At 53.8% G+C, this 25,409-nt stretch overlaps 1 protein-coding gene across 3 annotated transcripts; it reads right to left on the bottom strand.

Moving 5' to 3' along the window:
* Positions 1–468: 468 nt before the first annotated feature.
* MAP3K10 (mitogen-activated protein kinase kinase kinase 10) lies at positions 469–25,133 on the bottom strand. 3 transcript variants are annotated; one of them, XM_016935958.4, is made up of 10 exons: positions 23,174–25,133; positions 17,352–17,532; positions 11,258–11,430; positions 10,619–10,794; positions 9,757–10,003; positions 6,828–6,944; positions 3,072–3,243; positions 2,860–2,972; positions 1,827–2,531; positions 469–1,079 (listed from the first exon to the last, which is right to left on the bottom strand). In XM_016935958.4, exons 1-10 carry the CDS (start codon positions 23,853–23,855, stop codon positions 757–759), a joined length of 2,889 nt encoding a protein of 962 aa, XP_016791447.1. In that variant the 5' UTR covers positions 23,856–25,133; the 3' UTR covers positions 469–756. The 3 variants fall into 3 exon arrangements, with proteins under 3 accessions (XP_016791447.1, XP_016791448.1, XP_063656807.1); XM_016935959.4 differs by having other exon boundaries at positions 11,282–11,430; XM_063800737.1 differs by lacking the exon at positions 469–1,079 and adding an exon at positions 1,093–1,399.
* Positions 25,134–25,409: the final 276 nt, after the last annotated feature.

Below are 25,409 nucleotides of genomic sequence, written 5' to 3'. Positions count from 1 at the left end.
TGTGGTGTTCTTGGGGGGACCAGGGAGGGCCTCATCCCTTGGACCTTAGAAACCCAGAGAAGCCCAGGGAGGGTGTGTGGGGTGGGGGGGGAATGTTCCACTGGGATGACCCAGCATCAGGGCCTGGGCCAGGGAAAGAAACAGTCTAGGCCAGGCGCAGTGGCTCACGCCTGTAATCCCAGCATTTTGGGAGGCCGAGATGGGTGGATCACTTGAGGTCAGGAGTTTGAGAGCAGCCTGGTCGACATGGTGAAACCCTGTCTCTACCAAATATACAAAAATTATCTGTGTGTGGTGGCGGGAGCCTGTAGTCCCAGCTACTCATGAGGCTGAGGCAGAAGAATCACTTGAACCCAGGAGGCGGAGGTTGCAGTGAGCTGAGATGGTGCCACTGCACTCCAGCCTGGGCAACAGAGCAAGACTCTGTCTCCAAAAAAAAAAAAAAAAGGAAAAAGGAACACAATCAAGTGCGGTAGGGGGCAGGGGTTACCTTTAATGCTCCATTTTGTGCCAAATCCCCCATGATGCCCTGTCCCTGAGTATCCCTGCCCACCCTCCCCCCAGTGCAGGGTGGGCACAGGGCTCCACCCCCTGGGGTACAAAGGAATAAGTTAAGTGTCCCCCCCCTCCCTCCTTCCCCAATAAATAGAGTGAACATCCTGCCCAGGGCCTCCCCCACCTTGTGGCATGGCAGGCTGGGGCGGGGCCTGGGGCGCTACATTCATGGCTGCCCAGGCGGGCGGTGGTGGGCAGGCCTTAGTGGGAGCCGTGGGCCCCGCACAGGGGCACTGTGCTGTCTTGGTTCTGCCCCTCCATGTCCATGTCCAGCAGTGTGGGCTGCATGCTGGGGGGCCCAGGGCTCTCCGGAGTGTCTGGCCTGCTGGGAGGCGAGATGGTGAGTGTCCGGCCGAAAGAGACCAGTTTCCAGGGGTCCAAGCGGGGGCGACTGGCAGCCGGCCGAGGTCTCGGGGCAAAGGTCAGGGTGGTGGGGCGGCCTGGGAACTCAGGGGGCCGGCGGCGGGCTGGGAACAGGGCCTGGGGGTCGGGCAGGCGGGGGAAGTCCAGAAGGTCACGAGGGCCTGGTAAGAGAGGTTCAGAGGAGGTGAGTGGGGTGGGGCAGAGGGTGGCATTAAAAAGCCCAGAGCTTTTACATGAAAAGCACAAGTTCTGGTTTCTCTCGAGAAATCCGTGGATCTTGCTGCATCCAGTTTCCATCTGTAGTGTGGCAGTGCTGGGACCTTGACCTAGACTGGGACCACTCCCAGCTGCTTGCTCTTCTGGGTGGACCCTGGCATGTTCCTCAACCTTCTGGAACTGCTGCTTAGCAGCAGCCCCTGGGGCCAAAGCCCTGGTCTTCCCGACTCTCCTGCATTGGGCTAAGCTCAGGCATGGCTTAGCTCTGAAGGGGGATAAAAATGGTGCCTCACTACGTAGGTGAGGAGCAAATAGAATAACCATAACTTAAAACAAGCAGCACAGTGCCTGACGTGGGTACTTAATAACACTGCTATGGCCGCATCTCCCACCCAGTTAACAGATGGAGGAGAACAGTGTCTAGGCTGTGTAAGAATTGGCGATGGTCATGCTGGTCACCACCGCTATAGGCACCTGCCTGGCCTTATAGGCATCAGTTTGCCGCCTGTGTCTCAGTCCCCTGGAGACCCCCGATGCCTCCAGGAGTGAGCGGTAAAGGGACACAGACCCTCCCTCCTCCACAAGAAGCAGAAGGTGGCTGCCTGAGGGTCGTGGCTGGGCTGGACTTGCGACCCTGGCAGAGGAGGAAAGAAGGGGTTTTCTGTGACCTGGGTGCAGGGCGCCTCACTCACCAGGGCCATGGCCCGCGGGCTCGGGCGGCCCCCGCTGCCCCAGCGCCCCGTCCGATGGCGTCCGCCGGTGCCCGCGGCTCACAGCGCATGCAGCCGTGACGTGGGTGGGCGTGAGCGACTGGCGGGGATCCTTCTTGAAGCTCTCCAGCTCCAGGTCCACCAGGGGGTTGGTGCTGGGCGAGGGCGTGGGTGTGGGCGCGGGCGGGGAGGGTGGTGGGGAGGGCGCGGCCGGTGCGGCCTCGTCACTGTCAGAGCGCAGCAGTGAACGCGTGGAGTTGCAGTCGGACACGGACGACAGCGACACGAGGGTGGCCGAGGGCGCCAGGCCCAGGCCGGGGCCCACGTCTTCGCGGCGGCCGTGGGGACGCGCGGGTGGGCTGAGGCCCCGCGGGAAGCGGCCGGCGCGGGGAAAGAAGAGGCCGTCGAGCCAGCGCCGCTGCTCCTCGCCGTCGGCCGCGCGCGCCTCGGCCACGTCGGCGCCCAGGCCCACAGCCCCCAGCAGCGTGGCGCAGCCTAGCAGCGCCAGGTCGCAGCGCCGCCGGGCGCCGTGTCCCCACCGAGCGGGGGGCGCGGACGGCGTCGGCTCCCACGGCGCCCGCGCCCCCGGGGAGGGCTCGGCAGGCAGTGGCACTGAGAGGTAGGACGGGGTCGAGTAGGGGGAAGGGGGCACGCTGCTGCCTCCATCCTCTGCCTCCGCGAACTCCTCTGCAACCGGAGAGGGCCATCACTCCGCTGCAGGGCTGGCCAGGGCCCCACGGGGACTTGTGCCAAGGGACAGCCCCCGATGACCCCTCCAACAGCAAGACCAAGACCCACGAGCATCGTTCTTGAATCTGTCTCCCGGAGAAGCCTCAGAGAAGGGTGGTCCCTGCCCCTGGAAATGACCCCCCACGCCCCAGGGGCCACCATCTCCCTTCCCAGGAAGGCCTTCCACTCACTGGCCCAGTGAAACCTGGTCTCTTCGCTCAGCCCCAGGAGGCTCACCCCTTTGGCCAGGGAACCCCCACCCCCTTACAAGAACCCAGGCTCTTACCCATCTCATTGAGGCTGGCGAAGCCAGGGGCGATGGGTGTGTGTTTGGGGGACTTGCCCAGGTTGGGGGCACTTGATGACCACTGTTTGCTTCCTTCCCCCAGCCCCTTCAGCCTGCGGGGTCCAGGGAGAGATGGAGACCTCAGTCCTGTGGCCTGGAGCCTGGGAGCTGGGGCTTGGGCACAGGGTGGGCATGACCACACCACACCTCACCTCTCCTCTCCTCCCACCCGCTCCTTCTGCAGGGTGGAGCTGGGCCCCCACGTTCGTCCCTTCTTCTTGCCCCCGACCAGTTCTTCCTTCTTTGGGGGCCCACCGCGGCTCCATGTCCCACTTCCTCCACTGCTGCTGCCACTGCTGCTGCCACCACAGTCCACGGGAGTCACTGGGTCCAGAGAAGCCACTTGGTTACTGGGTGGAGGGTCTGTCCCCACTGGGCTTCCAGCCTCCAGTGCCCCCAGCTCAGGCCCACCCTCCGCCTGGGAGTCCAAGGGCTCTTTTGAACTCCAGTCGTGACCCTCCCTGCTATATATCTCCCCATAGCCCCCTACTGCTGTCAGGACAAGGTTCCAGCTCCTCCGCCTGGCACTGAAGGCCATGAGCGGTTCCCTGCCAACTCCTCCAGCCTCCCCTCCTCTTCACAGCCTAACCCTTCACCATTCATTCTGGCGGGCTGCCTGCGCTTCTGGTCTCCAGCTCTGGGTAGTTAGTTCCCTGGGGGTCAGCTGCCTTCATCTCTGTACCTGCAATGCTCTGGACCTATCTGGTGCCAGTGTTTGCTGCCATGGTATGGGTATTTGTCTCTGTGTCCCCTGCAGGACTGACCTCCTGGGCCTGGTACAAAGCAGGTGCCCAGACAGAGGGCAGGGGGGCTGTGGGTGGGGACAGTGCTGGGGTGAATGAGGGGTTGGAACTTGGGAGCTAGCCTCTCACCCTTCAACCCACCAGGAAACTCCGATGACCGTGTCTCTACCATATAGCCCCGACTGTGGACATCTGTCCCTTCCAAGTCCCCCACCCTGGCCTGGCCTCCATCATCTCACTGCTTTCTCCACCTTTATTTCTTACAGCAGCCAGAGGGAAAAAGGTCAATTTGATTCCCTCAGTGCCTTGCTCGCATGGCTCTGGGGGCTGCCCCAGGGCAGTTAAAAGAAAATCCATACCAGGCCAGGTGCGGTGGCTCTTGCCTGGAATCCCAGCACTTTGGGAGGCCCAGGCAGAAGAATCACTTGAGGTCAGGAGTTGGAGACCAGCCTGGCCAACATGGTGAAAACCCCATCTCTACTAAAAATACAAAAATTAGCCAGGCATGGTGGTGCAGGCCTGTAGTCCCAGCTACTTGGGAGGCTGAGGCAGGAGAATCGCTTGAACCTGGGAGGCAGAGGTTGCAGTGAGTTGAGATCGCACCATTGCACTCCAGCCTGGGAGACAGAGCGAGCGTCTGTCTCACCATGGAATACTATGCAGCCATAAAAAGGAACGAGATCATGTCCTTTGCAGGGACATGGATGGAGCTGGAAGCCATTATCCTCAGCAAACTAATGCAGGAACAGAAAGCCAAACACTGCATGTTCTCACTTATAAGTGAGAGCTGAGCAAATAGATCACATGGACACAGGGAGGGGAACAACGGACACTGGGGCCTGTTGGGGGGTAGGGTGGGGGGAGGGAGAATATTAGGAAAAATAGCTAATGCATGGGCTTACTACCTAGGTGATGGGTTGACAGGTGCAGCAAATCACCATGGCACACGTTTACCTATGTAACAAACCTGCACATCCTGCACACGTACCCCAGAACTAAAAACAAAAATTAAAAACAAAAAAATCCATACCAAAGGTGTCAAATGAAAATTAAAAAAAAAAAGGAAAATCCAGACTCTTATCCTGCTCTCAGGGCCCTGCCTGATCTGACCCCTGAGAACTCCCTGATCACAAAACCTATGTCCTCCTCCCATTCACTCTGCTCCAGCCAAACAGGTTAACAAGCAGCCCATGCTGTTCTTACCTCCAGCTTTTGCCTTTGCTGCTCCCTCCGCCAGGGGCATGCTTCCCTGAGGTCTCAGCCTGTCTCACTCAGCAGGAAGGTCCCTGCTCAAACCTCACCTCCTCCCATAGGGCTTCCAGATGGAAAATCGCAACCCTTCTGTGATGGGTAATTTTATGCGTCAACTTGACTGGGCCAAAGGACGCCTAGGTAGCTGGTTAAACATGATTTCTGTGAGGGTGTTGCTGGATGATTAGCATTTCAATCAGTGGACTGAGTAAAGAGAGATCGTCCTCGCCAATGTGGGTGGGCACCATCCAATCCACTGAGGGCCCAGATAGAACAAAAAGAGAGTTAGCTCTTTTTGTCTAGGAAGGCAGAGGAAGGGTGAGTTTGCTCTCTGCATGAGCGTGGATATCCATCTTCTCCTGCCCTGAGACACTGGACATTGGTGCTCAGGTTCTCAGGTCTTTGGACAATTTTTTTTTTTTTTTTTTGAGACTGAGTCTCACTCTGTCGCCCAGGCTGGAGTGCAGTGGCACGATCTCGGCTCACTGCAACCTCCGCCTCTCAGGTTCAAGTGATTCTCCTGCCTCAGTCTCCCGAGTAGCTGGGATTACAGGCATGCGCCACCACGCCTAGCTAATTTTTGCATTTTTAGTAGAGACTGGGTTTCACCATGTTGGCCAGGCTGGTCTTGAACTCTTGACCTCAGGTGATCCACCTGCCTCGGTCTCCCAAAGTGTTGGGATTACAGGCGTGAGCCGCCGTGCTGGGCCAGGTCTTTGGACTTGATTTGGAACTACATCACCGGCTTTCCCACGCCTCTGGCTTGCAGAAGGCAGATTGCAGGACTTCCCAGCCTCCATAATCGTATGTGCCAATCCCTTATAATACATCTATTTCTTTTGTTTTTGTTTTTGTTTTTGTTTTTTTTGAGACGGAGTCTCGCTCTTTCGCCCAGGCCGGAGTGCAGTGATGCTATCTTGGCTCACTGCATGCTCCGCCTCCCGGGCTCATGCCATTCTCCTGCCTCAGCCTCCCGAGTAGCTGGGACTACAGGTGCCCGTCACAGCACCTGGCTGACTTTTTGTATTTTTAGTAGAGACGGGGTTTCACCGTATTAGCCAGGATGGTCTCGATCTCCTGACCTCGTGATCCGCCTGCCTCGGCCTCCCAAAGTGCTGGAATTACAGGCGTGAGCCACCGCGCCTGGCCTTTGTTTTTGTTTTTAAGTAGAGATGGGGTCTCGCTTTGTTGCCCAGGCTGGTGTCGAACTCCTAGGCTCAAGCAATCCTCCCACTTCATCCTCCCAAAGTGCTGGGATTACAGTTATGAGTCATCGTGCCCAGCCAATACATCTCTTTCTATATATCTAAACATATGCTGTTGATTCTGTTTCTCTGAAGAACTCCGATTAATACATCTCCTCTTTTATTCCCTTCCCTAGCTCCTTTAAAGAACTTATCACTACTAGAAATTATCCTGCGCCCGGGCGCGGTGGCTCATGCTGTAATCCCAGCACTTTGTGAGGCTGAGGTGGGTGGATCACTTGAGGTCAGGAGTTCGATACCAGCCTGGCCAACATGGTGAAACCCCCATCTCTATTAAAAATACAAAAAATTAGGCAGGCGTGGTCATGTGTGACTGTAACCACAGCTACTCGGGAGGCTGAGGCAGGAGAATCGCTGGAACCCAGGAGGTGGAGGTTGCAGTGAGCTAAGATTGCACCACTGCACTCCAGCCTGGGAGACAGAGCGAGACTCTGTCTGTCTCCAAAAAAAAAGAAAAAAAAAAAAAAGAAATTATCCTGCTTACTGACTTATTTGTTTACTATCTGTTTCCTGTGATAAGAATGAGGAAAAGGGCCTTGTCTGTCTTCTTTCTTGCTGTTACTCTGGCTTGGTGCCAGCTATAAACATCGTGCTCAAAAATATTTGTTCACTGACTGACTGACTGGTCAGGGCCTTGGGAGATACTCACGGCGAATGGCCCTCAGCCGGGGGATGATGCTGGGGCTTGCAGGGGGGCTGGCCCCATCGGATCCTTTCCGCTTATCCAGAGTTGGAGAGGCCTGGACTGTGATCTTATGCTCAAAGCCTGCAGAAAGAAAGAGAAGCTTTCCTAAGCAAATGGTTCCAGGGATTACCAAAGGGAATTTTCTTCTGTAGAAGTAGAGAAGGAATTCTAGAATGGGAACACCGCCATTTTTCATTCCTTAATGCAGTGGTTCTCAGAGTGTGGGCCCCAGAACAGCAGCATCACCATCAGCTGAAAACTTCTTGGCAATGCAAATTCTTGGGCCCTCCCTGAATCAGCAAGTTGGGGTGAGGCTCAGCAATGGACTGTGGTTTAATAAGCACAAGCACAAGAGCTCTTGTGGATCAAGGACCTAGGCCTCAGTGTCCAATATGGCCGCCAGTAGCTACGTGTAGCAGCTGAGCACCTTGAAATGTGGCTTGTGCAATGGGGGAATTGGAGTTTAACCTTTATTTATCTAATTTTTAAACTGTATATATATATATATATAAAGGATGAGTTCTCACTGTGGTGACCAGACTGGTCTTGAACTCTTGGCCTCGAGCAATCCTCCAGCATCCACCTCCCAAAGTGCTGGAATTACAGGTGTGAGCCACCATGCCCAGCCAACTCTTTATTTTATTGTAATTACCGCAATTTAAGTTTAAATTTTAAAAACAGGTATGGGGGCTGGGCGCGGTGGCTCATATCTGTAATCCCAGCACTTTGGGAGGCCGAGGCGGGTGGATCACGAGGTCAGGAGATTGAGACCATCCTGGCTAACACGGTGAAACCCTGTCTCTACTAAAAATACCAAAAAAAAAAAAAAAAAAAAAAAAGAGCCAGGCGTGGTGGCGGGTGCCTGTAGTCCCAGCTATTTACGAGGCTGAGGCAGGAGAATGGCATGAACCTGGGAGGCAGAGCTTGCAGTGAGCCGAGATCACGCCACTGCACTCCAGCCTGGGTGACAGAGCGAGGCTCCATCTCAAAAAAAACAAAAACAAAAACAAAAACAAAAACAACAAAAAACAGGTACTCCATTTGGTTATTGGAAACATTTAAGCATGTTTGGAGCAACTTGGGTATGTATATGTACTTTTTCAACTCTAACTTTTATGAAATCTAAATACAGATCCAATATTTTTGATGGGTCAGGTACAGTAGCTCACACCTGTAATCCCAGCACTTTGGGAGGCCAAAGTGGGAGCGCTGCCTGAGTGCAGGAGTTCAAGACCACCCTGGGCAATATAGCAAGACCCCATCTCAGAAAAAAAAAAAATTTAATGAAAATTTACTGTCCAAATTTAGATGTGCCATAAATATAAAATACATCTGGATTTCAAAGATTTAGTGTGAAAAAAGAAGGTAAAATATCTCACAATTATTTTGTATTGATTGCATGGATATATTGGGCTAAATTAAAATATATATATATTTTTTGAGATGGAGTTTTGCTCTTGTCGCCCAGGCTGGAGTGCAATGGCGCGATCTCGGCTCACTGCAACCTCTGCCTCCCAGGTTCAAGCGATTCTCCTGCCTCAGCCTCCTAAGTAGCTGGGATTACAGGCATGCGCCACCACGCCCGGCTAATTTTGTAGTTTTATTAGAGATGGGGTTTCTCCATGTTGGTCAGGCTGGTCTCAAACTCCTGACCTCAGGTGATCTGCCCGCCTTGGCCCCCCAAAGTGCTGGGATTACAGACGTGAGCCACCCCACCTGGCCTAATAAAAGATATTAAAATTGACATCTCTTATTTCTTTTTGCTTTTATGTGTAGCTTACTAGAAAATTTAAAATTATACACGTGGCTTGTATTATATTTCCACTGGCCACTGCTGCTTAAGGCACTGCTTTCTGGCTTGTAACATCACAGAAAGAGACAAGTAGACACTACGTGCCTCCCTCCTGAATGCATTACCTGGGAAGCAGTGTGGGGAAAAAAAAATCAAACCTGAATCTGAATCTGATTAAGTCTTGAGATCAACTATTAGGTTGATCCATCTCGGCTCACTGCAACCTCTGCTTTCCGGGTTCAAGCGATGCTTGTGCCTCAGCCTCCCAAGTAACTGAGATTACAGGCGTGTGCACCACCACACCCAGCTAATTTTGTAGTTTTAGTAGAGGCGGGATTTCACCATGTTCTAGAGCCGGGCTGCTCTAGAACTCCTAGCCTCAAGTGATCCACCCACTTTGGCCTCCCAAAGTGCTGGGATTACAGGCGTGAGCCACTGCACCTGGCCAGATTAAAAGATATTTTTAAAGAGAGATAACATGAAAAAGAAAGTTCAGAAGTGACTGTCCTAAGTGTCAAGACAGATGTTCCTCTCAGGGGATGGTGTGAGGTTGTCTGGAGGGGCAGGTAGAAAGCACTTGGGATGGCTGTGAGGTTCTCTCTGCTTTCATGGGGGTGACTAGAGTAACTCATTTGGCTGTACAGGTTTTTGGTCATTTTCTTTTTTTCTTCTTCTTCCCTTTAGAGATAGGGTCTTGCTCTGCTGCCCAGACTGGAGTGCAGTGGTGCAATTACAGCTCACTGCAGCCTCGAACTCCTGGACTCAAGTGATCCTCCCACCTCAGCCTCCCCAGTAGCTTGGACTATAAGTGCATGCCAACGTGCCCAGCTAATTAAAAAAAAATTTTTTTTTTTTTTGGTAAATATGGGGTCTATGTTGCCCAGGCTGGTCTCAAACTTCTGGCCTCAAGTGATCCTCCCACCTTGGCCTCCTGAGTAGGCTGGGACTACAAGTGCTCGCCACTGCACTGGGCTGATCACTGACTATGTGCGATATATTTAGCAATAAAAACAAGTTGAAAAAGAAAGGAAGAGATAAATCCTAGGTCGGGGCTGCTCCCAGCAGCCTCTTGGGGGGCGCTCTGGGGACACGGGTGGGTACCAGAGGGCAGGCTGATGTGGCTGCCGCCTTCCCGCAGCTTGAGCAGGCGGCTGCGCTTGAAGTTGCCCTTGCGCTTGCGGACCCGGGGCTTCTCCTGGCTCAGCTGGCACATGAGCAGGTGCAGCTCCCGTTCCACGATGTCCATCTCACGTTCTGCCAGCTCCTGCTCCCGCCGCCGCAGCTGCTCCTCCTGGAAGCGCTGCTCCTGTGCCGCCCGCAGCAGCTCCTCCTCACGGCTCCGAAGCTCCTGGGAAGGAGAGGTGGTGGCTGGGGGGAGGGGCTTAGCTGCTCTGCTTCCTGGGGAGGGACCCAGGGCTGCTACGTCTGGTTGGTGCCTCACACAAGGGTACCTTGCTGTGGGGTACACTGGTTTCACCACCCGACTCATGCTTTGCTAGCCAAGCTGGGTGCCAGGGCAGGGAACTGTGTTAGCTCAAAGAAAGGGGTGCTTTTTCTTTCTTTTTCTTTCTTAACTCTTCAATTTAGAAAACTTCAAACATCCACAAAAGCAGAGAACAGTGCACCCCCCTGTACCCATCATCCAATTTCAACAATTACCTATGCTTTGCGAATCTTGTATCCCCGTCCTTCTCTCCTCTTGCCCTCTCTTCGTTTCTGCTGTAGTATTTTAAAGCCAACCCCAGACATCATGCAGTGTCACCTGTAAGTACTTCAGTACAGGGTGCCTTTTTCTTATTAATCCACCAACAGGAGGCTGTCTTTTCTTAATATGCAAAAAAAGGCTCCCTTGACCCTGCATGGACCCAAAGGCTGGGGTTCAGGGGAGGAGTCTCTGAGCAGCCCAAGGCATCAGAACTCAGGGGTCTTGCTCCATCTTTCCCACTTTGCCCCCTGCCTTCACCTTCTCCTTGGTCCGAAGGTCATCAAACATGTGCTGAATCTCCAGCTTCCAGTCTTCCTGCAGTGAGTGGAAGGACTCCAGTGGCATCTGGAACAGGGCTGACTGTTCGATGACTTCAAGCCGCTTCAAGATGCTACCGAAATCTGGCCGCCCATGGGGGTCTGGGTCCCAGCATTCTGGGGTGGGAGGAGGAAGGACAGTGGTGGGGCATGGAGGTGTCAGTGGTCATGCTCTGGGGACTCAGCCTGCTCAGAGAAAGGCAGAATTTCTGGGGATGGCAGACAAACAGCTGCTATGGAGCTGAGGGGAATGGATTCAAAGCCAAGCTCCTGGCCAATTCCACTCAGTGAAACGCTGGGAGAGAAACCCCAGGACCTGCACCCCGAGGAGGGGCTGGTAGTGGAATCAGGATCAAGGTGGAATCCCAGGGCCAAGGAATCCTAACAGGTTGTCCTGAGAGCTCTGGGCCTGGCCCAAACAAGGGCTGGGATGTGGGGGATGGAGCCAACCATGGGGAGGCTGTTTAGAGTCCAGTGGGTTCCAGCCCCTTCTTCCTCACTCCTGGGCCCACTGGTATGGATAGGTGTGAAGGGGGAAGGTCTGGGCCCACAGGTCCCTGCCACTCCAAGCTGAGCCTACCCTCGTCACGGGGCCCCGGCTCACCCTCCAGGAGGCGGGCAAAGGGCTCGGGGCACGTGGAGGGAATGGGCAGCGTCAGCTTATTCATAGCCACGCCATACGCCACGGCCAAGGCGTCGATCTCACGGTAGGGGACCTCCCCCGTCAGCAGCTCCCACAGCAGCACCCCGAAGCTGCAGGCAGGGGAGAGGGAGGGGTGATGTCGCAGCCCACCCCAATCCTCACCTATACCCAGCCCTGCCCTTGGTCCCATGCAGGGCTGCCCTCACCCCAACACCCACCCCCGGCCAATGAGGTCACAAGAACTTGCTTTGACCTCCATGGCCTTGTTCTCCAATAGATGGAGTGGGTTTGGCTCTCTGACGTCTCTCCTTTGCTCGGCCTCTCTTCCCTCTCCCCTGCCTGAAAATCTTCAGGTCCCGTGTTCCTACTGGCCAAATCCATCTTTCTTATTTTTATTTTTGTAGAGATGGAGGTCTCACTATGTTGCCCAGGCTGGTCTCAAACTCCTGGGCTCAAGTGATCCTCCTGCCTCGGCTTCCCAAAGTGCTGGGATTACAGGCATGAGCCACTGCATCCCACCTAAATCCATCCTTCTTGGCCCTGGTCTTTGATGACCCCTGCAGCCTCACTTCCAAACACTCTCAGCCCATTCTAACCCCAACTTCATCTTGCAGCCACACTGAATACTGAGCAGGCCCTGTGCTTTCTAACCTCTGGCCTTCACACATGCTGTTCCCTTTGTGGAGAACACTCTTCCCTTGTGTAACTATTTGTCCCTCAAGTCTCAACACAGGTTGCCCCCTCTGTCAGGAAGCCTTCCTTGATTCCACAGCCTCCAAAGCTAGGTCAGAGGCCCCTCCTCTATGTTTCCCCAAAACACTCAGTACTTACCTCTAAAAACCAGTTAACATTATTTAACATTTATAAAGCACTTACTGCAGGCCAGGCACTGTGCTAGGCACTCGGTAATCCTCACAACAGCCCTGTAAGGCAGAAGGATTTGGTATGACCCCCGCTTTAGCTGATGAGCAGGTACAGGCTCAGAGAGGTAAGGGGCTTGCCCAAGGTCACACAGCTAGTGAGTGTTGGAGCCACACTTGGACTCAGGTCTGCCTGCTGCCCACGACAGTGCTCTCAGTGGCTCCATGGTACTAGAGCGTGCGTCACTGTGCTGTGGTCCCTGCAAGGCTATCTTCCTCTGCAAACTCTACATCCTCCCAGATCCCGATGGCCATTCTGTGTGGTGTTTATCCTGGAGTAGATCCCTGGTCTCCCCACTACCCACTCATGCATTCATTCAACATATCCTTTTTTTTTTTTTGAGACAAAGTCTCTGTCACCCAGGCTGGAGTGCAGTGGCATGATCTCGGCTCCCTGCAACCTCTGCCTCTTGGGTTCAAGTGATTCTTGTGCCTCAGCCTCCCAAGTAGCTGGGATTACAGGTGTGCACCACCATCCCAGCTAATTTGTGTATTTTTAGTAGAGATGGGGTTTCACCATGTTGGCCAGGCTGGTCTCCAACTCCTGACCTCAGGTTCCGCCTGCCTCAGCCTCCCAAAGTGCTGGGATTACAGGCATGAGCCACTGCGCCCGGCCCATTCAACGTATACTTATTAAGTGCCTACTGTGTGCCAAGCACCATTTTCGACATTGGGAAGAGATAGACACAATCACTGCCCCCATGCAGCTGACAGCCTCCCATTCTTCAGTGACAGTGCTGGTGAATTGAGCTGGCCACATGCTGCCTGCATGAATTTTCCATTCTCCTTTGCAGCTAAGCATGCCACATGACCACAGTTCTGGTACATGGGATGTAGGAGGGGGTGTAGTAGGCAACTAGCTTCCAGGAAGTATCCTCAAAAAGAAGGGGTGCCCGGCCGGGAAAGAGTGTGAGGTGGGATGATGGCTTGAGCCCAAGAGTTCAAGGCTGCAGTGAGCTATGACTATACCACCGCATTCTAGCCTGCGTGGGAGAGTGAGAGCCTGTCTTTTAAAAATTTTTTTAAATGAAAAATAAATTTATAGTGGGTTAATTTTATATTATTTATATCTTAAATAAGATGAAATCTGTCCCCAAACACCCTATCCTGTAAAGACTATTGTTCAAAGAAGGAACAGAATGGACCCCAAAATAAGAGGTGAAAATCCCCACATACACTCTAGTCATGCCAAGGGCAGCCTGACAGGCAAGGCTTCTTGCTTCCTGTCTCAACTTATCCCTGTCCTGCGAAGCCGCGGCAGGACACATCTGCAGCTCAGCACAGCAGACAGGCACAGGAGCGCAGGAACAAAAACAACATGGGTAAGAAAATGAGGCCGGGCGCGGTGGCTTACGCCTGTAATCCCAGCACTTTGGGAGGCCGAGGCAGGCGGATCACAAGGTCAGGAGATTGAGACCATCCTGGCTAGCACGGTGAAACCCCGTCTCTACTAAAAATACAAAAAATTAGTCAGGCGTGGTGGCGGGCGCCTGTATTCCCAGCTACTCGGGAGGCTGAGGCAGGGGAATGGCGTGAACCCAGGAGGCGGAGCTTGCAGTGAGCTGAGATCGTGCCACTGAACTCCAGCCTGGACGACAGAGTGAGACTACGTCTCAAAAAATAAAAAGAAGGGGTGCCATTTTCCTCTTTTCCCCTTCTTGTGGTTGGAATGTAGACATAAAACCTGGAGCCTGGGGGGTGGGGGGCAAGGGGAGGGAGAGCATTAGGCAAATACCTAACACACGCGGGGCTTCAAACCTAGATGATGGGTTGATGGGTGCAGCAAACTACCATGGCACATGTATACCTATGTAACAAACCCTGCACGTTCTGCACATGTATCCCAGAACTTAAAATTGAAAAAAAAAAAAAAAAAGCTGGAGTGTGGAGCTAGGCACAGTGGCTCACGCCTGTAATCTCAGCACTTTGGGAGGCCAAGACAAGAGGACCTCTTGAGCCCAAGAGATCGAGACCAGCGTAGGAAACAAAGTGAGACCTCGTCTCTACAAAAAATTAGCCTGGTGTGGTGGCATGCCTGTAGTCCCAGCCACTAGAGAGGCTGAGGTGGGAGGATCACTTGAGCCCAGGAGGTTGAGGCTGCAATGATTTGTGATGGCATCACTGCACTCCAGCCTGGGTGACAGAGCAAGACCCTGTTAAAAAAAAAAAAAAAAGGCTGGGTGCGGTGGCTGACGCCTGTAATCCCAGCACTTTAGGAGGCCCAGGTGGGCAGATCATGAGGTCAAGAGATCAAGGCTGTCCTGGCCAATATGGTGAAACCCCGTCTCTACTGAAAAATTTAAAAATAAATAAATAAATAAATACAAAAATCAGCTGGGCCTGGTGGCATGTGCCTGTAGTCCCAGCTACTTGGGAGGCTGAGGCAGGATAATTGCTTGAACCCAGGAGGCAGAGGTTTCAGTGAGCCAAGATCGCGCTGCTGTACTCAGGCCTGGGCGACAGAGCAAGACTCCATCTCAAAAAAAACAAAAAAAAAAAACAAAAAAAAAACGCTGGAGCTCAAGCAGTCATTTTGGATCATGAAGTAAACTTGAGAAGGGAGACCACACAAGGTGGGGGAACAAACAGTGGTTTATAACTGGAGGGTAGCATGATCCACCCCTCTCTCCCATGTCCTTGGAAACCTATGGGGTTATTGTGATTGTAATAATGACTGGGAATGTTACTGAAGTTTATGGCGGGGAGGTGTGGATATCCTGCATCCTGCTAAGTACAGGACAGGACCACATCAGAAAGAATTAGCCTGCCCGGCCGGGTGCAGTGACTCATGCCTGTAATCCCAGCACTCTGGGAGGCTGAGGCGGGCGGATCACCTGAGGTCAGGAGTTCAAGACCAGCCTAGCCAACATGGTGAAACCCTGTCTCCACTAAAAATATAAAAATTAGCCAGTGCATGCCTATAATCTCAGCTACTCGGGAGGCTGAGGCACAAGAATCGCTTGAATCTGGGAGGAGGAGGTTGCAGTGAGCCGAGATTGTGCCATTGCACTCCAGCCTGGGCGGCAGAGTGAGACTCTGTCCCAAAAAAAAAAAAAAAAAAAAAGGTAGCACAAATGAACGCCTGATGTACAGCCAGTTGGAAATTCTCCCAAAGGGCTGCTCTGCTCTAGGCTGAGCTGGAGACTTCCTGTCTGATCTGTCTCGGTCCCATACCCATTAATTTGCTGCTTGGACAATCTGGAGCCTCAGCTGGGAATTGACTGGAACAGTAAATGGGGAGACCCAGGTTTGGCTCCAACCAAGCAGAAGGTCCTGGGTTGAAAGTCTCCATGGCCACCATCAACTCTCACTGGTGACAGCAACAGACCCATCATTGGCTGTCTCTACCTAACAGTCAAAGGAGCTTTTATTTTTAAGTATTTTTTTTCAGATGGAGTCTTGCTCTGTCACCCAGGCTGGAGTGCAATGGTGCCATCTCAACCTCTGCCTCCTGCAGTCAAGCAATTCCCCTGCCTCAGCCTCCTGAGTAGCTGGGACTACAGGCACCCACCACCATGCCTGGCTAATTTTTGTATTTTTAGTAGAGATGGGGTTTCACCATGTTGGCCGGGCTAGTCCTGAACGAACTCCTGGCCTCAAGTGAACCACCCACCTCGGCCTCCCAAAGTGCCAGGATTACAGGCGTGAGCCACCGCGCCTGGCCGAATTTTTGTATTTTTAGTAGAGGTGGGATTTCACCATGTTGGCCAGGCTGGTCTCAAACTCCTGGTGTCAAGGGATTCACCCACCTGGGCCTCCCAAAGTGCCAGGATTACAGGCGTGAGCCACCGCACCCGGCCTCCAAAGGAGTTTTTATTTACTTCCTTTTATAAAAATTAATTTAAAAATTTCTTTTTCATATAGATGGGGTCTCACTACATTGACCAGGCTGGTCTCAAATTCCTGGCCTCAAGTGATCCTCCCACCTTGGCCTCCCAAAGTACTGGGATTATAGGTGTGAGCTACCACTCTATTCAGACATGGCTCCTCATGGCTTCCTACTTCATTAGAATAAAACCTGAAGGCCACTCCCTCACCCACAGGGCCTTCCAGCTCCCTCTCCTACATAATTTCCTACCTCTCTCTTCCTTGCCTGCACAGTGGCAGCCACATGGGCCTCTTTGCTGTTTCTGGGACACACCATGCTCACCTCAGCACCTCCTTCTTCCTCCAAACTTTTCATGACTGGTTCCTTTTTGCCACTTGGAACTCAGATGAAGTATCATTTCTCAGATTGCTCAGAGAAGCGTTCCCAAAAGTAGTCTTCCAGCCCTTCCTCTCAGCCTCCTCGCACTTTGTACTAACACTTTTTTCTGGTGTACTTGTCTTTAAAAATTATAATTTTCTTAAAAAACAGCTTTATAAAAAAGAGCTTCTTGTATGTTGACTGACTTACTATTCCTGAGGGCAGGGATTGCATGTATTTTTCTTCTCTGCTATATCCCTAGAACCCGGTACAGTTAGATGAAGGAATGAATGAGTGAATTAATCATTTTCCCGTCTGACAGATGGGACAGTGCATGGGCTAGTGTCTGAGGGGGCTTTCAGTGCTAGCATCCACATGCTGTCTCTATGCTTTTTAAAATTTTTTCTTTTTTTGGAGACAGAGTCTCGCTCTGTCACCCAGGCTGGAGTGCAGTGGCCAATCCCAGCCCACTGCAATCTCTGCCTCCCGGCCTCAAGTGATTCTCCTGCCTCAGTCTCCCAAGTAGCTGGGACCACAGGCATCTGCCACCACGCCCAGGTAATTTTAGTATTTTTAGTAGAGACGGGGTTTCACCATGTTGGTCAGGCTGGTCTCAAACTCCTGACCTCAAGTGATCCACCCACCTTGGCCTCCCAAAGTGCTGGGAATACAGGTGTGAGCCACCGCGCCCGGCCTTGTCTCTAGATCTTATGAGTTTTTTATTCGAATCCAGTGTGCCCCCTAGTTGCCATTTGTGCTATCTGAACAGGTAACTGGCACTTGTCTGGTGGCCTGACCTTGCCAGCAGGTCCCTTTGTCAGACTGAGATCCTGGCTTCAGCAGGAGACCCTCCCTCCCACTCTGCCCTCACCCCTTCCTCCCTCCCTCACTCCCCAGAGGCCATCCCGGCTGCGCCTTTCAGCACCTCCAGACATCACTGCTTTTGGAGAAGAGGGAGAGACGGATAACCTCCGGTGCCATCCAGGCGTAGGTCCCCGCAGCGCTCATCTTGGTGGTCTTGTGCCACTCGCGGGCGAGGCCAAAGTCCGTGATCTTGAGCACCGTGTCTGCGAGGTTGTGGTTCTCGATGGCCTCCAGGATCAGGACTGTGGGGTGGGAAGAAAGGTGGGTCACCCCAGACCTGCCATGCTGCAGACCCAAGTGTTCTGGCCCGCTGCCTCAGCTAGAAACACGTCTCTCCTCTCACTGCTTCAGGCTGCCCCACTCTGTGGCAGGTCCTTTCCTGGCCTGGAACATCCATGAGCCCCTCCGCCCAGGTCTAATCCCTGTCCCAGGCTCCCACGAGGGAGTAGGGAGCTCCTCCTGTGTCCTCTACCCTCCTGATTCTGTCCTGGGCTTTGGGGAGCTCCACGAATGGTCAAGAACCAACAGCCAAGGCTGAAGCGGGTCACTTGAGCCCAGGAGTTCAAGACCAGCCTGTGCAACATGGCAAGACCTCATCTCTACAAAAAATTTTTAAAAATACCTGGGTGTGGTGGTGCGTGCCTACAGTCCCAGCTACTTGGGAGGCTAAGTTGGGAGGATCACTTGAGCCTAGGAGGTTGAGGCTGCAGTGAGCCATGGTCTTGCCATCGCACTCCAGCCTGGGCAACAGAGTGAGACCTCGTCTCAAAAAAAAGAAACAACAGCCAAGGCCTTGGTCCTCCAGGCCTTGAGTTCCCAGCTACCCTGGAAGCAGGAACTGCAAACCTGGGGCAGAAGGGAAGAACGTGGCTTCCCCCTCGTGTCTATCACTCCCGTGGCACACTGCAGTCAGGGTCCCAATTCTACCCCTTCCTGTGTCCACACTCTGCCACGAGACTTTGCCATTCTTTCTGCTAAAGAGGCAGAGTATGGCCAGGCACGGTGGCTCACACCCGTAATCCCAGCACTTTGGGAGGCTAAGGTGGGCGGATCACTTGAGATCAGGAGTTCGAGACCAGCCTGGCCAACATGGTGAAACCCCGTCTCTACTAAAAATACAAAAATTAGCCGGGCATCATGGTGCTCACCTGTAATCCCAGCTACTTGGAAGGCTGAGGCATGAGAATCACTTGAACCTGGGAGGTGGAGGTTGCAGTGAGCTGAGATTGCGCCATTGCACTCCAGCCTGGGTGACAGAGCGAGACTCTGTCTCCGAAAAAACAAAAAACAAAAACAAAGGCAGAGTGCACCCTGACTCTGGCTCAGCCGTATGACTTGCTTTGGCTAAGAATGACAGGGTGCCAATTCCAAGCCCAGGCCTCGCATGTCTGCTGGCCCTCTTGCACTTGTGTCATCACCATGACAACATGCCTCAGCTAGCCTGCTTGTCCAAGAAGATGAGAGCTACTTGGAGCAAAGCCTCTCCAGCTGAGCCCAGCGTCCATCAGTTGACCCTCCAGCTGGTCCGCAAATGCAGGAGCAGTAATACACAATGGTTGTTTTAAGATGCCGAGTTCTGGGGGTAGCTTATACACAGCATGATCGTGACAAAATCTGACTGAAGTATTCCCTAAACATACTGGATGGTTCTAGCTTACTTTCTACCTGGGTTGTCACTAACAGCCATGAGGATCATGGCTAGTGTTTGTACTGTGCTAAGCTCTCTATAGGAATTGACTCATGAATGACCCCCCCCAGCCATTTTTTTTTTTTTTTTAAAGAGACAGGGTTGGCCAGGAGCAGTGGCTCATGCCTGTAATCCCAGCACTTTGGGAGGCCAAGGCAGGTGGATCACTTGAGGTCAGGAGTCCGAGACCAGCCTGGCCAACATAGTGAAACCCTGTCTCTACTAAAAATAACAAAAATTAGCTGGGTGTGGTGGCGGGTGCCTGTAGTCCCAGCTACTTGAGAGGCTTTGGCGAGAGGATCACTTGAACCCAGGAGGCGGAGGTTGCAGTGAGCCGAGATCGTGCCACTGCACTCCAACCTGGATGACAGAGCGAGACTCCATCTCAATGAAAAAAATAAATAAATAAAGAGACAGGGTCTTTTTCTGTCACTCAGACTGGAGTGCAGTGGTGTGATTATGGCTTGCTGTAGCCTCAAACTTCTGGGCTTAAACAATCCTCCAGCCTTAGACTCCCAAAGTGCTGGGACTACAAGAGTAAACCACTGCACCCAGCCACAACCCATTTTTCTTGACTAGCTAACAGAGGCTCAGAAGTCACTTGGCCAAGAGGTCACATGGTTAGAAAATGGCAGGACAAAGGCTTGAATTAGTTTTGTCATCAGAGCTCAATCTCTTAACTGCTGGGATATTTTACTACCTTCTATCACATAGAGGCCCCAAAGTACACAGTGTACTGCCTGGGTTTGAATCTCAGCCCTGTTTCTTCCTGGCTGCATAACCTTGTACAGTTTACTTTAATCTTCACACCGAGACTTCTCCTCTGTGAAATGGGGCTCGTAACAGAATTTACCTTCTAGCGTTACAGTAAAAATTTATTGCCTGAAGCAACAGGGCCTTTAAAAGTGTTAGCTGTTATTATTAGTGTGTGATATTGCCATAATTGTTCCGAATTTCTCCACTTTTCTCTTTTGCCTTTCCTGGCTACTTCCCAGTCATAATAATAATAGTAAGGTAGTTCTACTATCATGCCCACTTGGCAGATGAAGGAACTGAAGGTGGCAGAGATTGGCAAATCACCCAGGGTCACACAATTGATAATCCTGCCCATCCTTTAAAGCCCAGCTTCAGATTGGACGCGGTGGCTCATGCCTGTAATCCTAGCACTTTGGGAGGCTAAGGCAGGCGGATCACCTGAGGTCAGGAGTTCAAGACCAGCCTGGCCAACATGGCGAGACCACCGTCTCTACTAGAAATACAAAAATTAGCCAGGCGTGGTGGCGCACGCCTGTAGCCCTGCCGACTTGGAAAGTTGAGGTGGAAGAATCACTTGAACCCGGGAGGCAGAAGGTTCAGTGAGCTGTGATCACACTACTGCACTCCAGCCTGGGTCATAGAGTGAGATGACTCTGTCTCAAAAAAAAAAAAAAAAAAAGGCCGGGCGGGCTTCAATGTTACCTCCTCCTGGAAGCCCCCACTGTAAATTCCTAGTCTGTAACTCCACCTCTGCAGAAGTTTTGCCTTCTTAGGTCCCCACCTCTCCTGTTTGTATCGAAACCCTGTGACAGAGGGAACATCTCATGGTTTTATGCTTTATTTCTGTATTTCCCAGGCTGGGCCTAAGTCAGTCCCCCTTCAAAATCTTTATGTAATCATGTCACTCCCTGCTTCAAATCCTCTAATGGCTTCCACTACATCAAATAAAATACCCCAAGTCCTCACCATGGCCCCCAAGGTCCTATGTGATGTGGCTCCTGCCAGCCTTTCTGATCCTACTTCCTCCCATCTCTGCCTCAATGCCTGCTGTTCTGGTCTTGCTGTTCTCCAGTGAGACACACTCACTCCCACCTCAGGACATGTGCCCCACTGTTCCCCTTCCCCAGATCTTTGTAAGGCTGGGTCCCCTTTGTTCAGGTCTCTGCTCAAATGTTGCCTTCCCTGACCACCTGATCTAAATAAAGAGAACCCTCTGCTCCAGCCTTTGCCTTAGTCCACTGAGAGCCCCTGATACTCTCTGAAATTTTGGTATCCATCTATCCATCATTTATTCCTGTTCACCAGAATATAAATTCCATAGCTGGGGGAGGGAGAAATCTTGCCTTGTTCACTTCTGTAATCCCAGAGCTGAGGACAGTGCCTAGTACAGAGTAGGCACTTAAGAATTACTGGTGGAATGAACCAATGAATGAATGATGGCAGATGAGGCGCTCCTTAGGGTAGGATGAGTGGGGAAGCAGTGCTGTGGAGGCGCTGTGTCCTCTGTTTCTGGCACAGAGCAGACCCATCACCCCGGGAGGAAGCCCTGGCCATAAGAGGCCCACTGACCCTTTGGCCAGATAGCACTGGCTACAAAAAACCTGGGGGTGTGGGGCGTGCTGTCAATCAGCAGAGGTGAGGAAGGGCTGAGGAGTCCCAGCCTTCAACAGGAGCATGCTGGGTGGCCCTGCCTCCATTTACCCAACATTTCAGAGGTGCTGGGGCATAAGCATCAGTTCCCCAGACACAGCACCAGCTCTGGCACATCGTGGTCACATGTTAGCTTTTTTTTTTTGCGATGGAGTCTTGCTCTGTCACCCAGGCTGGAGTGCAGTGGTGCAATCTCGGCTCACTGCAACCTCCACCTCCTGGTTTCAAGCGATTCTTCTGCCTCAGCCTGAGTAGCTGGGATTACAGGTGCATACCACCATGCCCAGCTAATTTTTGTATTTTTAGTAGAGAAGGGGTTTCACCATATTGGTCAGGCTGGTCTCGAACTCCTGACCTCGGGTGATGCACCCACCTCGGCCTCCCAAAGTGCTGGGATTACAGGCGTGAGCCACCGCGCCCAGCCAAGCTCTCTGTTGATATACAAATGTCAGGCTTGGGAGGCAAGGAAGATGCAGTCCCTCTATTCTAGGGGCTTACAATTGCTATGGGTGGGGAATAGCAATATATTCCTAAAAATAGTGGGATGGATTAAAATAAATTTCAAGATGTAGAAGTGACAGAAATCAGGAGTAGATGAGATGTGGGTGTTGAGAGCAAAGGGGGCACCTTCACATTTTGGGGCTTAACTGTGAGTGACGTGAGGGCTGGGGACATGCTGGCCTTCTCCACTGCTGATGCCTTTGCTTAGCACATGATCTGGCCTGGTAAATACCAAATGGAAGAATGAACAAATGAATGAAGAAATGAAAGGGAGTGAGATGGGGCACAGCACGAATGGGAGAGCCAGGAATGTAAGATTTTTTTTTTTCTTGCTGTATCCCTGGGACAGGGTCTGGCACACAGCACTCTGGAAATATCTGTGGAATGAATGAATGAAATTGCTAGCCTGTGAGTACTGTCAGGGCAGAAACCATGGCTGTCTTACTCCCAGTTGGGCTCCTGCTTAATAGGTGCTCAATTAATACTTGTTGACACCACATGAAGCTCTTCCATCTAGAAATGAGTCTTGCAGAATGTTCCCTTCTACCTGGCTCCATTATTTATTCAACCAACCAATCAACTTTGGAGAACCTATCAGGCAGCCTGGAAGCTTTTATATAAGCCACATCCATTTAATTCCTCCCTCATCTTTTCCAGTTTGCCTTGGCCAGCTCGGCCTATGAAGACTCCAGGAAATGGTTCTCAACTGGGGGTGATTCTGCCCCCCAGGGGACATTTGCAATGCCTGGAGACACTTTTGGTTGTCATAGCTGGGGACAGGGGGCAGGGAATGCTAATGACATCTAGTGGGAAGAGGCTAAAGATGCCGCTAAGCAACTCACAATTTACAGGACAGCCCCTACAACAATGATCTGGCCTCAAGTGCCAATAGTGCTGGGATTGAGAGACACTGACTCCAGACGGGGTAGGCTCTTTTTGTCTCTGCCTGGTGGACTCTGGCAGCATGGCTGGATGGCGAGCACCTTGAAGGCAGGCACTGCATCTGTCCTGTTCATGCAGGGAACGCAGCTGTTCATGGATACATGTTTATTGAGCGATTGTGACTCTGCAGCCTGGGAGGCAGGTAAGTCCTTCAACCTTTCTGAGCCTCCTTTTTCTCCCTTAAGGCAGGCAAGGCCTACCTCACCTTCACCCTGAAGGTATCATACTGCTGCCCCTTCTCACTCCAGGCACAGTGTCATCTGGTGTCCCTCACCCTGTTTCCCGCCACCTAGGCCTGGCCTTGAGAGGTTCTGTGGAAGGAATTTTGGGGGGAGGACACCACTTACTGTTGATGGACTTGAGGTCGCGGTGGATGATGGGCACAGGGGCATCATTGTGTAGGTAGTTCATGCCCCGGGCCACCTGCACAGCCCAGTTGACCAGCACGTGAGGTGGCACCCGGCGACCTGCCAGCACCCTGCTCAGTGCGCCACCCCGGGCATACTCCATCACTAGGCAGAGGTGTGGGGGGTTGAGGCAGGCGCCCCTAAGGGCAATTATGTTGGGGTGCTGCAGGGCTCCAAAGAGCCGGGCTTCCTGGCACACCTGCTCCGCTGTCACTGCCGGGTCCTTCTCAGGGTCCAGCCGGGCGGCCTTGACTGCCACCTCCTCGCCACGCCACAGGGCCCGATAGACCTTGCCAAAGCCCCCCACACCGATGATCTCCTCTAGCTGCAGCTCGTGGAAGGGGATCTCCTGGGGCAGCTGGAGGCCCGCGGGTGCAGCGGGGGCGCCGGGGGCCACGTAGTTGCTGGGGAAGACGCCCACGCGGCCGCTGGGGAGCTGCCCGGTCCACCAGCCCTCGTCGCCGGACACCGCACAGTCTTGGGAAAGCACCTGGACGCGATCGCCCCTCCGCAGGGTCAGCTCCTCGTCGCCCGCCGCCTCGTAGTCGAACACCGCGGTCCAGACGGGCCCCGCGGGGGTCGTGCCCCACTCCTTGGCCACCGCCCCCTCCTCCTCCTCCATGGGGGAGGGGCCGGGGGCTGCGGGAGGCCGCTTCACACAGGCTGCCCGCGGGATGCAGAGGGCGGGCCCCGGCGGCCGGGATGGAGGGCAGTCCCTGCGGGGTCTAGGGAGCTCCTGAGGGCCATGGCTGGGGCGCCCTCCGCAGGAGCAAGAAAAAAAACCCTTTCAAAGGGCAGGCTCGTCCCTTCCGATTTGGCTGTAGGGGCGGGGCGGGGTGGGAGTGGGGCGGCAGGTTCACCCGTGCCCCCCAAACGGCAGAGGGCTAAGAGGGCCTGGCTGCGCGGCTCTCGAATGCCCGCCGGGGTCCGCCGGTGGGGGACGAGGGCGAGGGCGGCAGGCAGTCCCCGTTCCCCGCGCCGCTCACCCCGCGCAGCTCCACCGGCGGCCCCCGGCTCCGCATCCCGGGCCACGACTGCCGGGCCGGGCGGGGGTGGCGGGGCCCCTGGGGCGGCCGCCCCGGGCCGGGGTGGCGCGCCCCTCGGCCTCCTCACGCGCGGGGCAGCCGGGCGGCCCCCATCCTTGGCACCGGCCTCCCGGTCGGCCCCAGCCCCTGCCCCCCGCCCGTGCTGCTTCCCCGGGCCACCGACGGGGCCCGAGTGACGTGTGGGCGCCGCCGCCGCGGTGCCTCCTGGGAGTTGTAGTCTCCGGCCGTGAGGCCTCGGGGCCCGGCTCTCAGCGCCCTCCAGCAGAGCCCCGCGGCCAGCCTCGGGCCGCAATGGACATGACACCCCACGAAGCCGAAGGAATCCTCCCGGGGAGATGAGCCCGGCCTCGGCCCCTCCTTCGGACGCGGCGTAGCGGGCGCCCGGGGCGGGGGGAAGCGCTCCTCACAGACCCTGCGGGGGCCGCGGCCCAGGATGGGGTGGACTGCAACGGACGCGATTAGCAACGCGAAAAATAGGAGCTGCGTGCATGACTGTGACTGCCCGGAGCCGCGAACGCAGCCTGGACCTTATCCCTGAGGCAGGACGGCCCCTCGGACCCCCCGACCGAGATGTACGCTGGGAACTGTAGTCCGCGCGGGGACCTGGCGCTGCAGGGGGCGGCCCCCAAACAGCGGGCTGCGGGCGTCGGCGGGTGGTTGGAGCAAGTTAAGGGGTCGGGCCGGTGGCGGGACTCTGCGGGGAAGATGGGGCTGGGAGGATGTGTTTAGTGTCCCTGGGGATGTCACAGCCACGTCTGCTTTCCCCACCAGCTCTGGGTTCCTCTGCTGAAGTCAGAACTCCTGCTCTTGAGAATCCCCGATTCCTATTTTATAGGAGTTTCAATTTCGGGGAGCTTAATGTGCATGTTGTGTTCAGTGCTTTGTACACGTGGTATCGTTAAGTCTTCACAAAGAGCCCCATTTTACAGATGACTCATAGAGAAGTGAAGTCATTTGTGCAAGGCTACAGAGCTATAAATGGCAAAGCAAAAATGAAAGGCAGTTTTAAAAATTAACAACCAGGCCGGGCGCGGTGGCTCACGCCTGTAATCTCAGCGCTATAGGAGGCCAAGGCGGGCGGATCACGAGGCCAGGAGTTCGTGACCAGCCTGGCCAGCATGGTGAAACCC

This window comes from Pan troglodytes, chromosome 20 (genome assembly GCF_028858775.2).
Source record: "Pan troglodytes isolate AG18354 chromosome 20, NHGRI_mPanTro3-v2.0_pri, whole genome shotgun sequence".
Lineage (NCBI taxonomy): Eukaryota > Metazoa > Chordata > Mammalia > Primates > Hominidae > Pan > Pan troglodytes.
Note: the sequence above shows the minus strand (reverse complement) of the source record. Positions and strands in the feature narration are given on the sequence as shown.

What these genes read in the sequence shown, in the direction of transcription:
- MAP3K10 (XM_016935958.4), bottom strand. Translation starts at nt 23,855, where the DNA reads ATGGAGGAGGAGGAGGGGGCGGTGGCCAAGGAGTGGGGCACGACCCCC. An exon ending in GCCGGGGCCCCGTGACGAGG is followed by an intron (nt 10,795 to 11,257) that starts GTAGGCTCAGCT and finishes CTCCCACCCCAG; the next exon opens with AATGCTGGGACCCAGACCCC. An exon ending in ACCTTCGGACCAAGGAGAAG is followed by an intron (nt 10,004 to 10,618) that starts GTGAAGGCAGGG and finishes TCTCCTTCCCAG; the next exon opens with GAGCTTCGGAGCCGTGAGGA.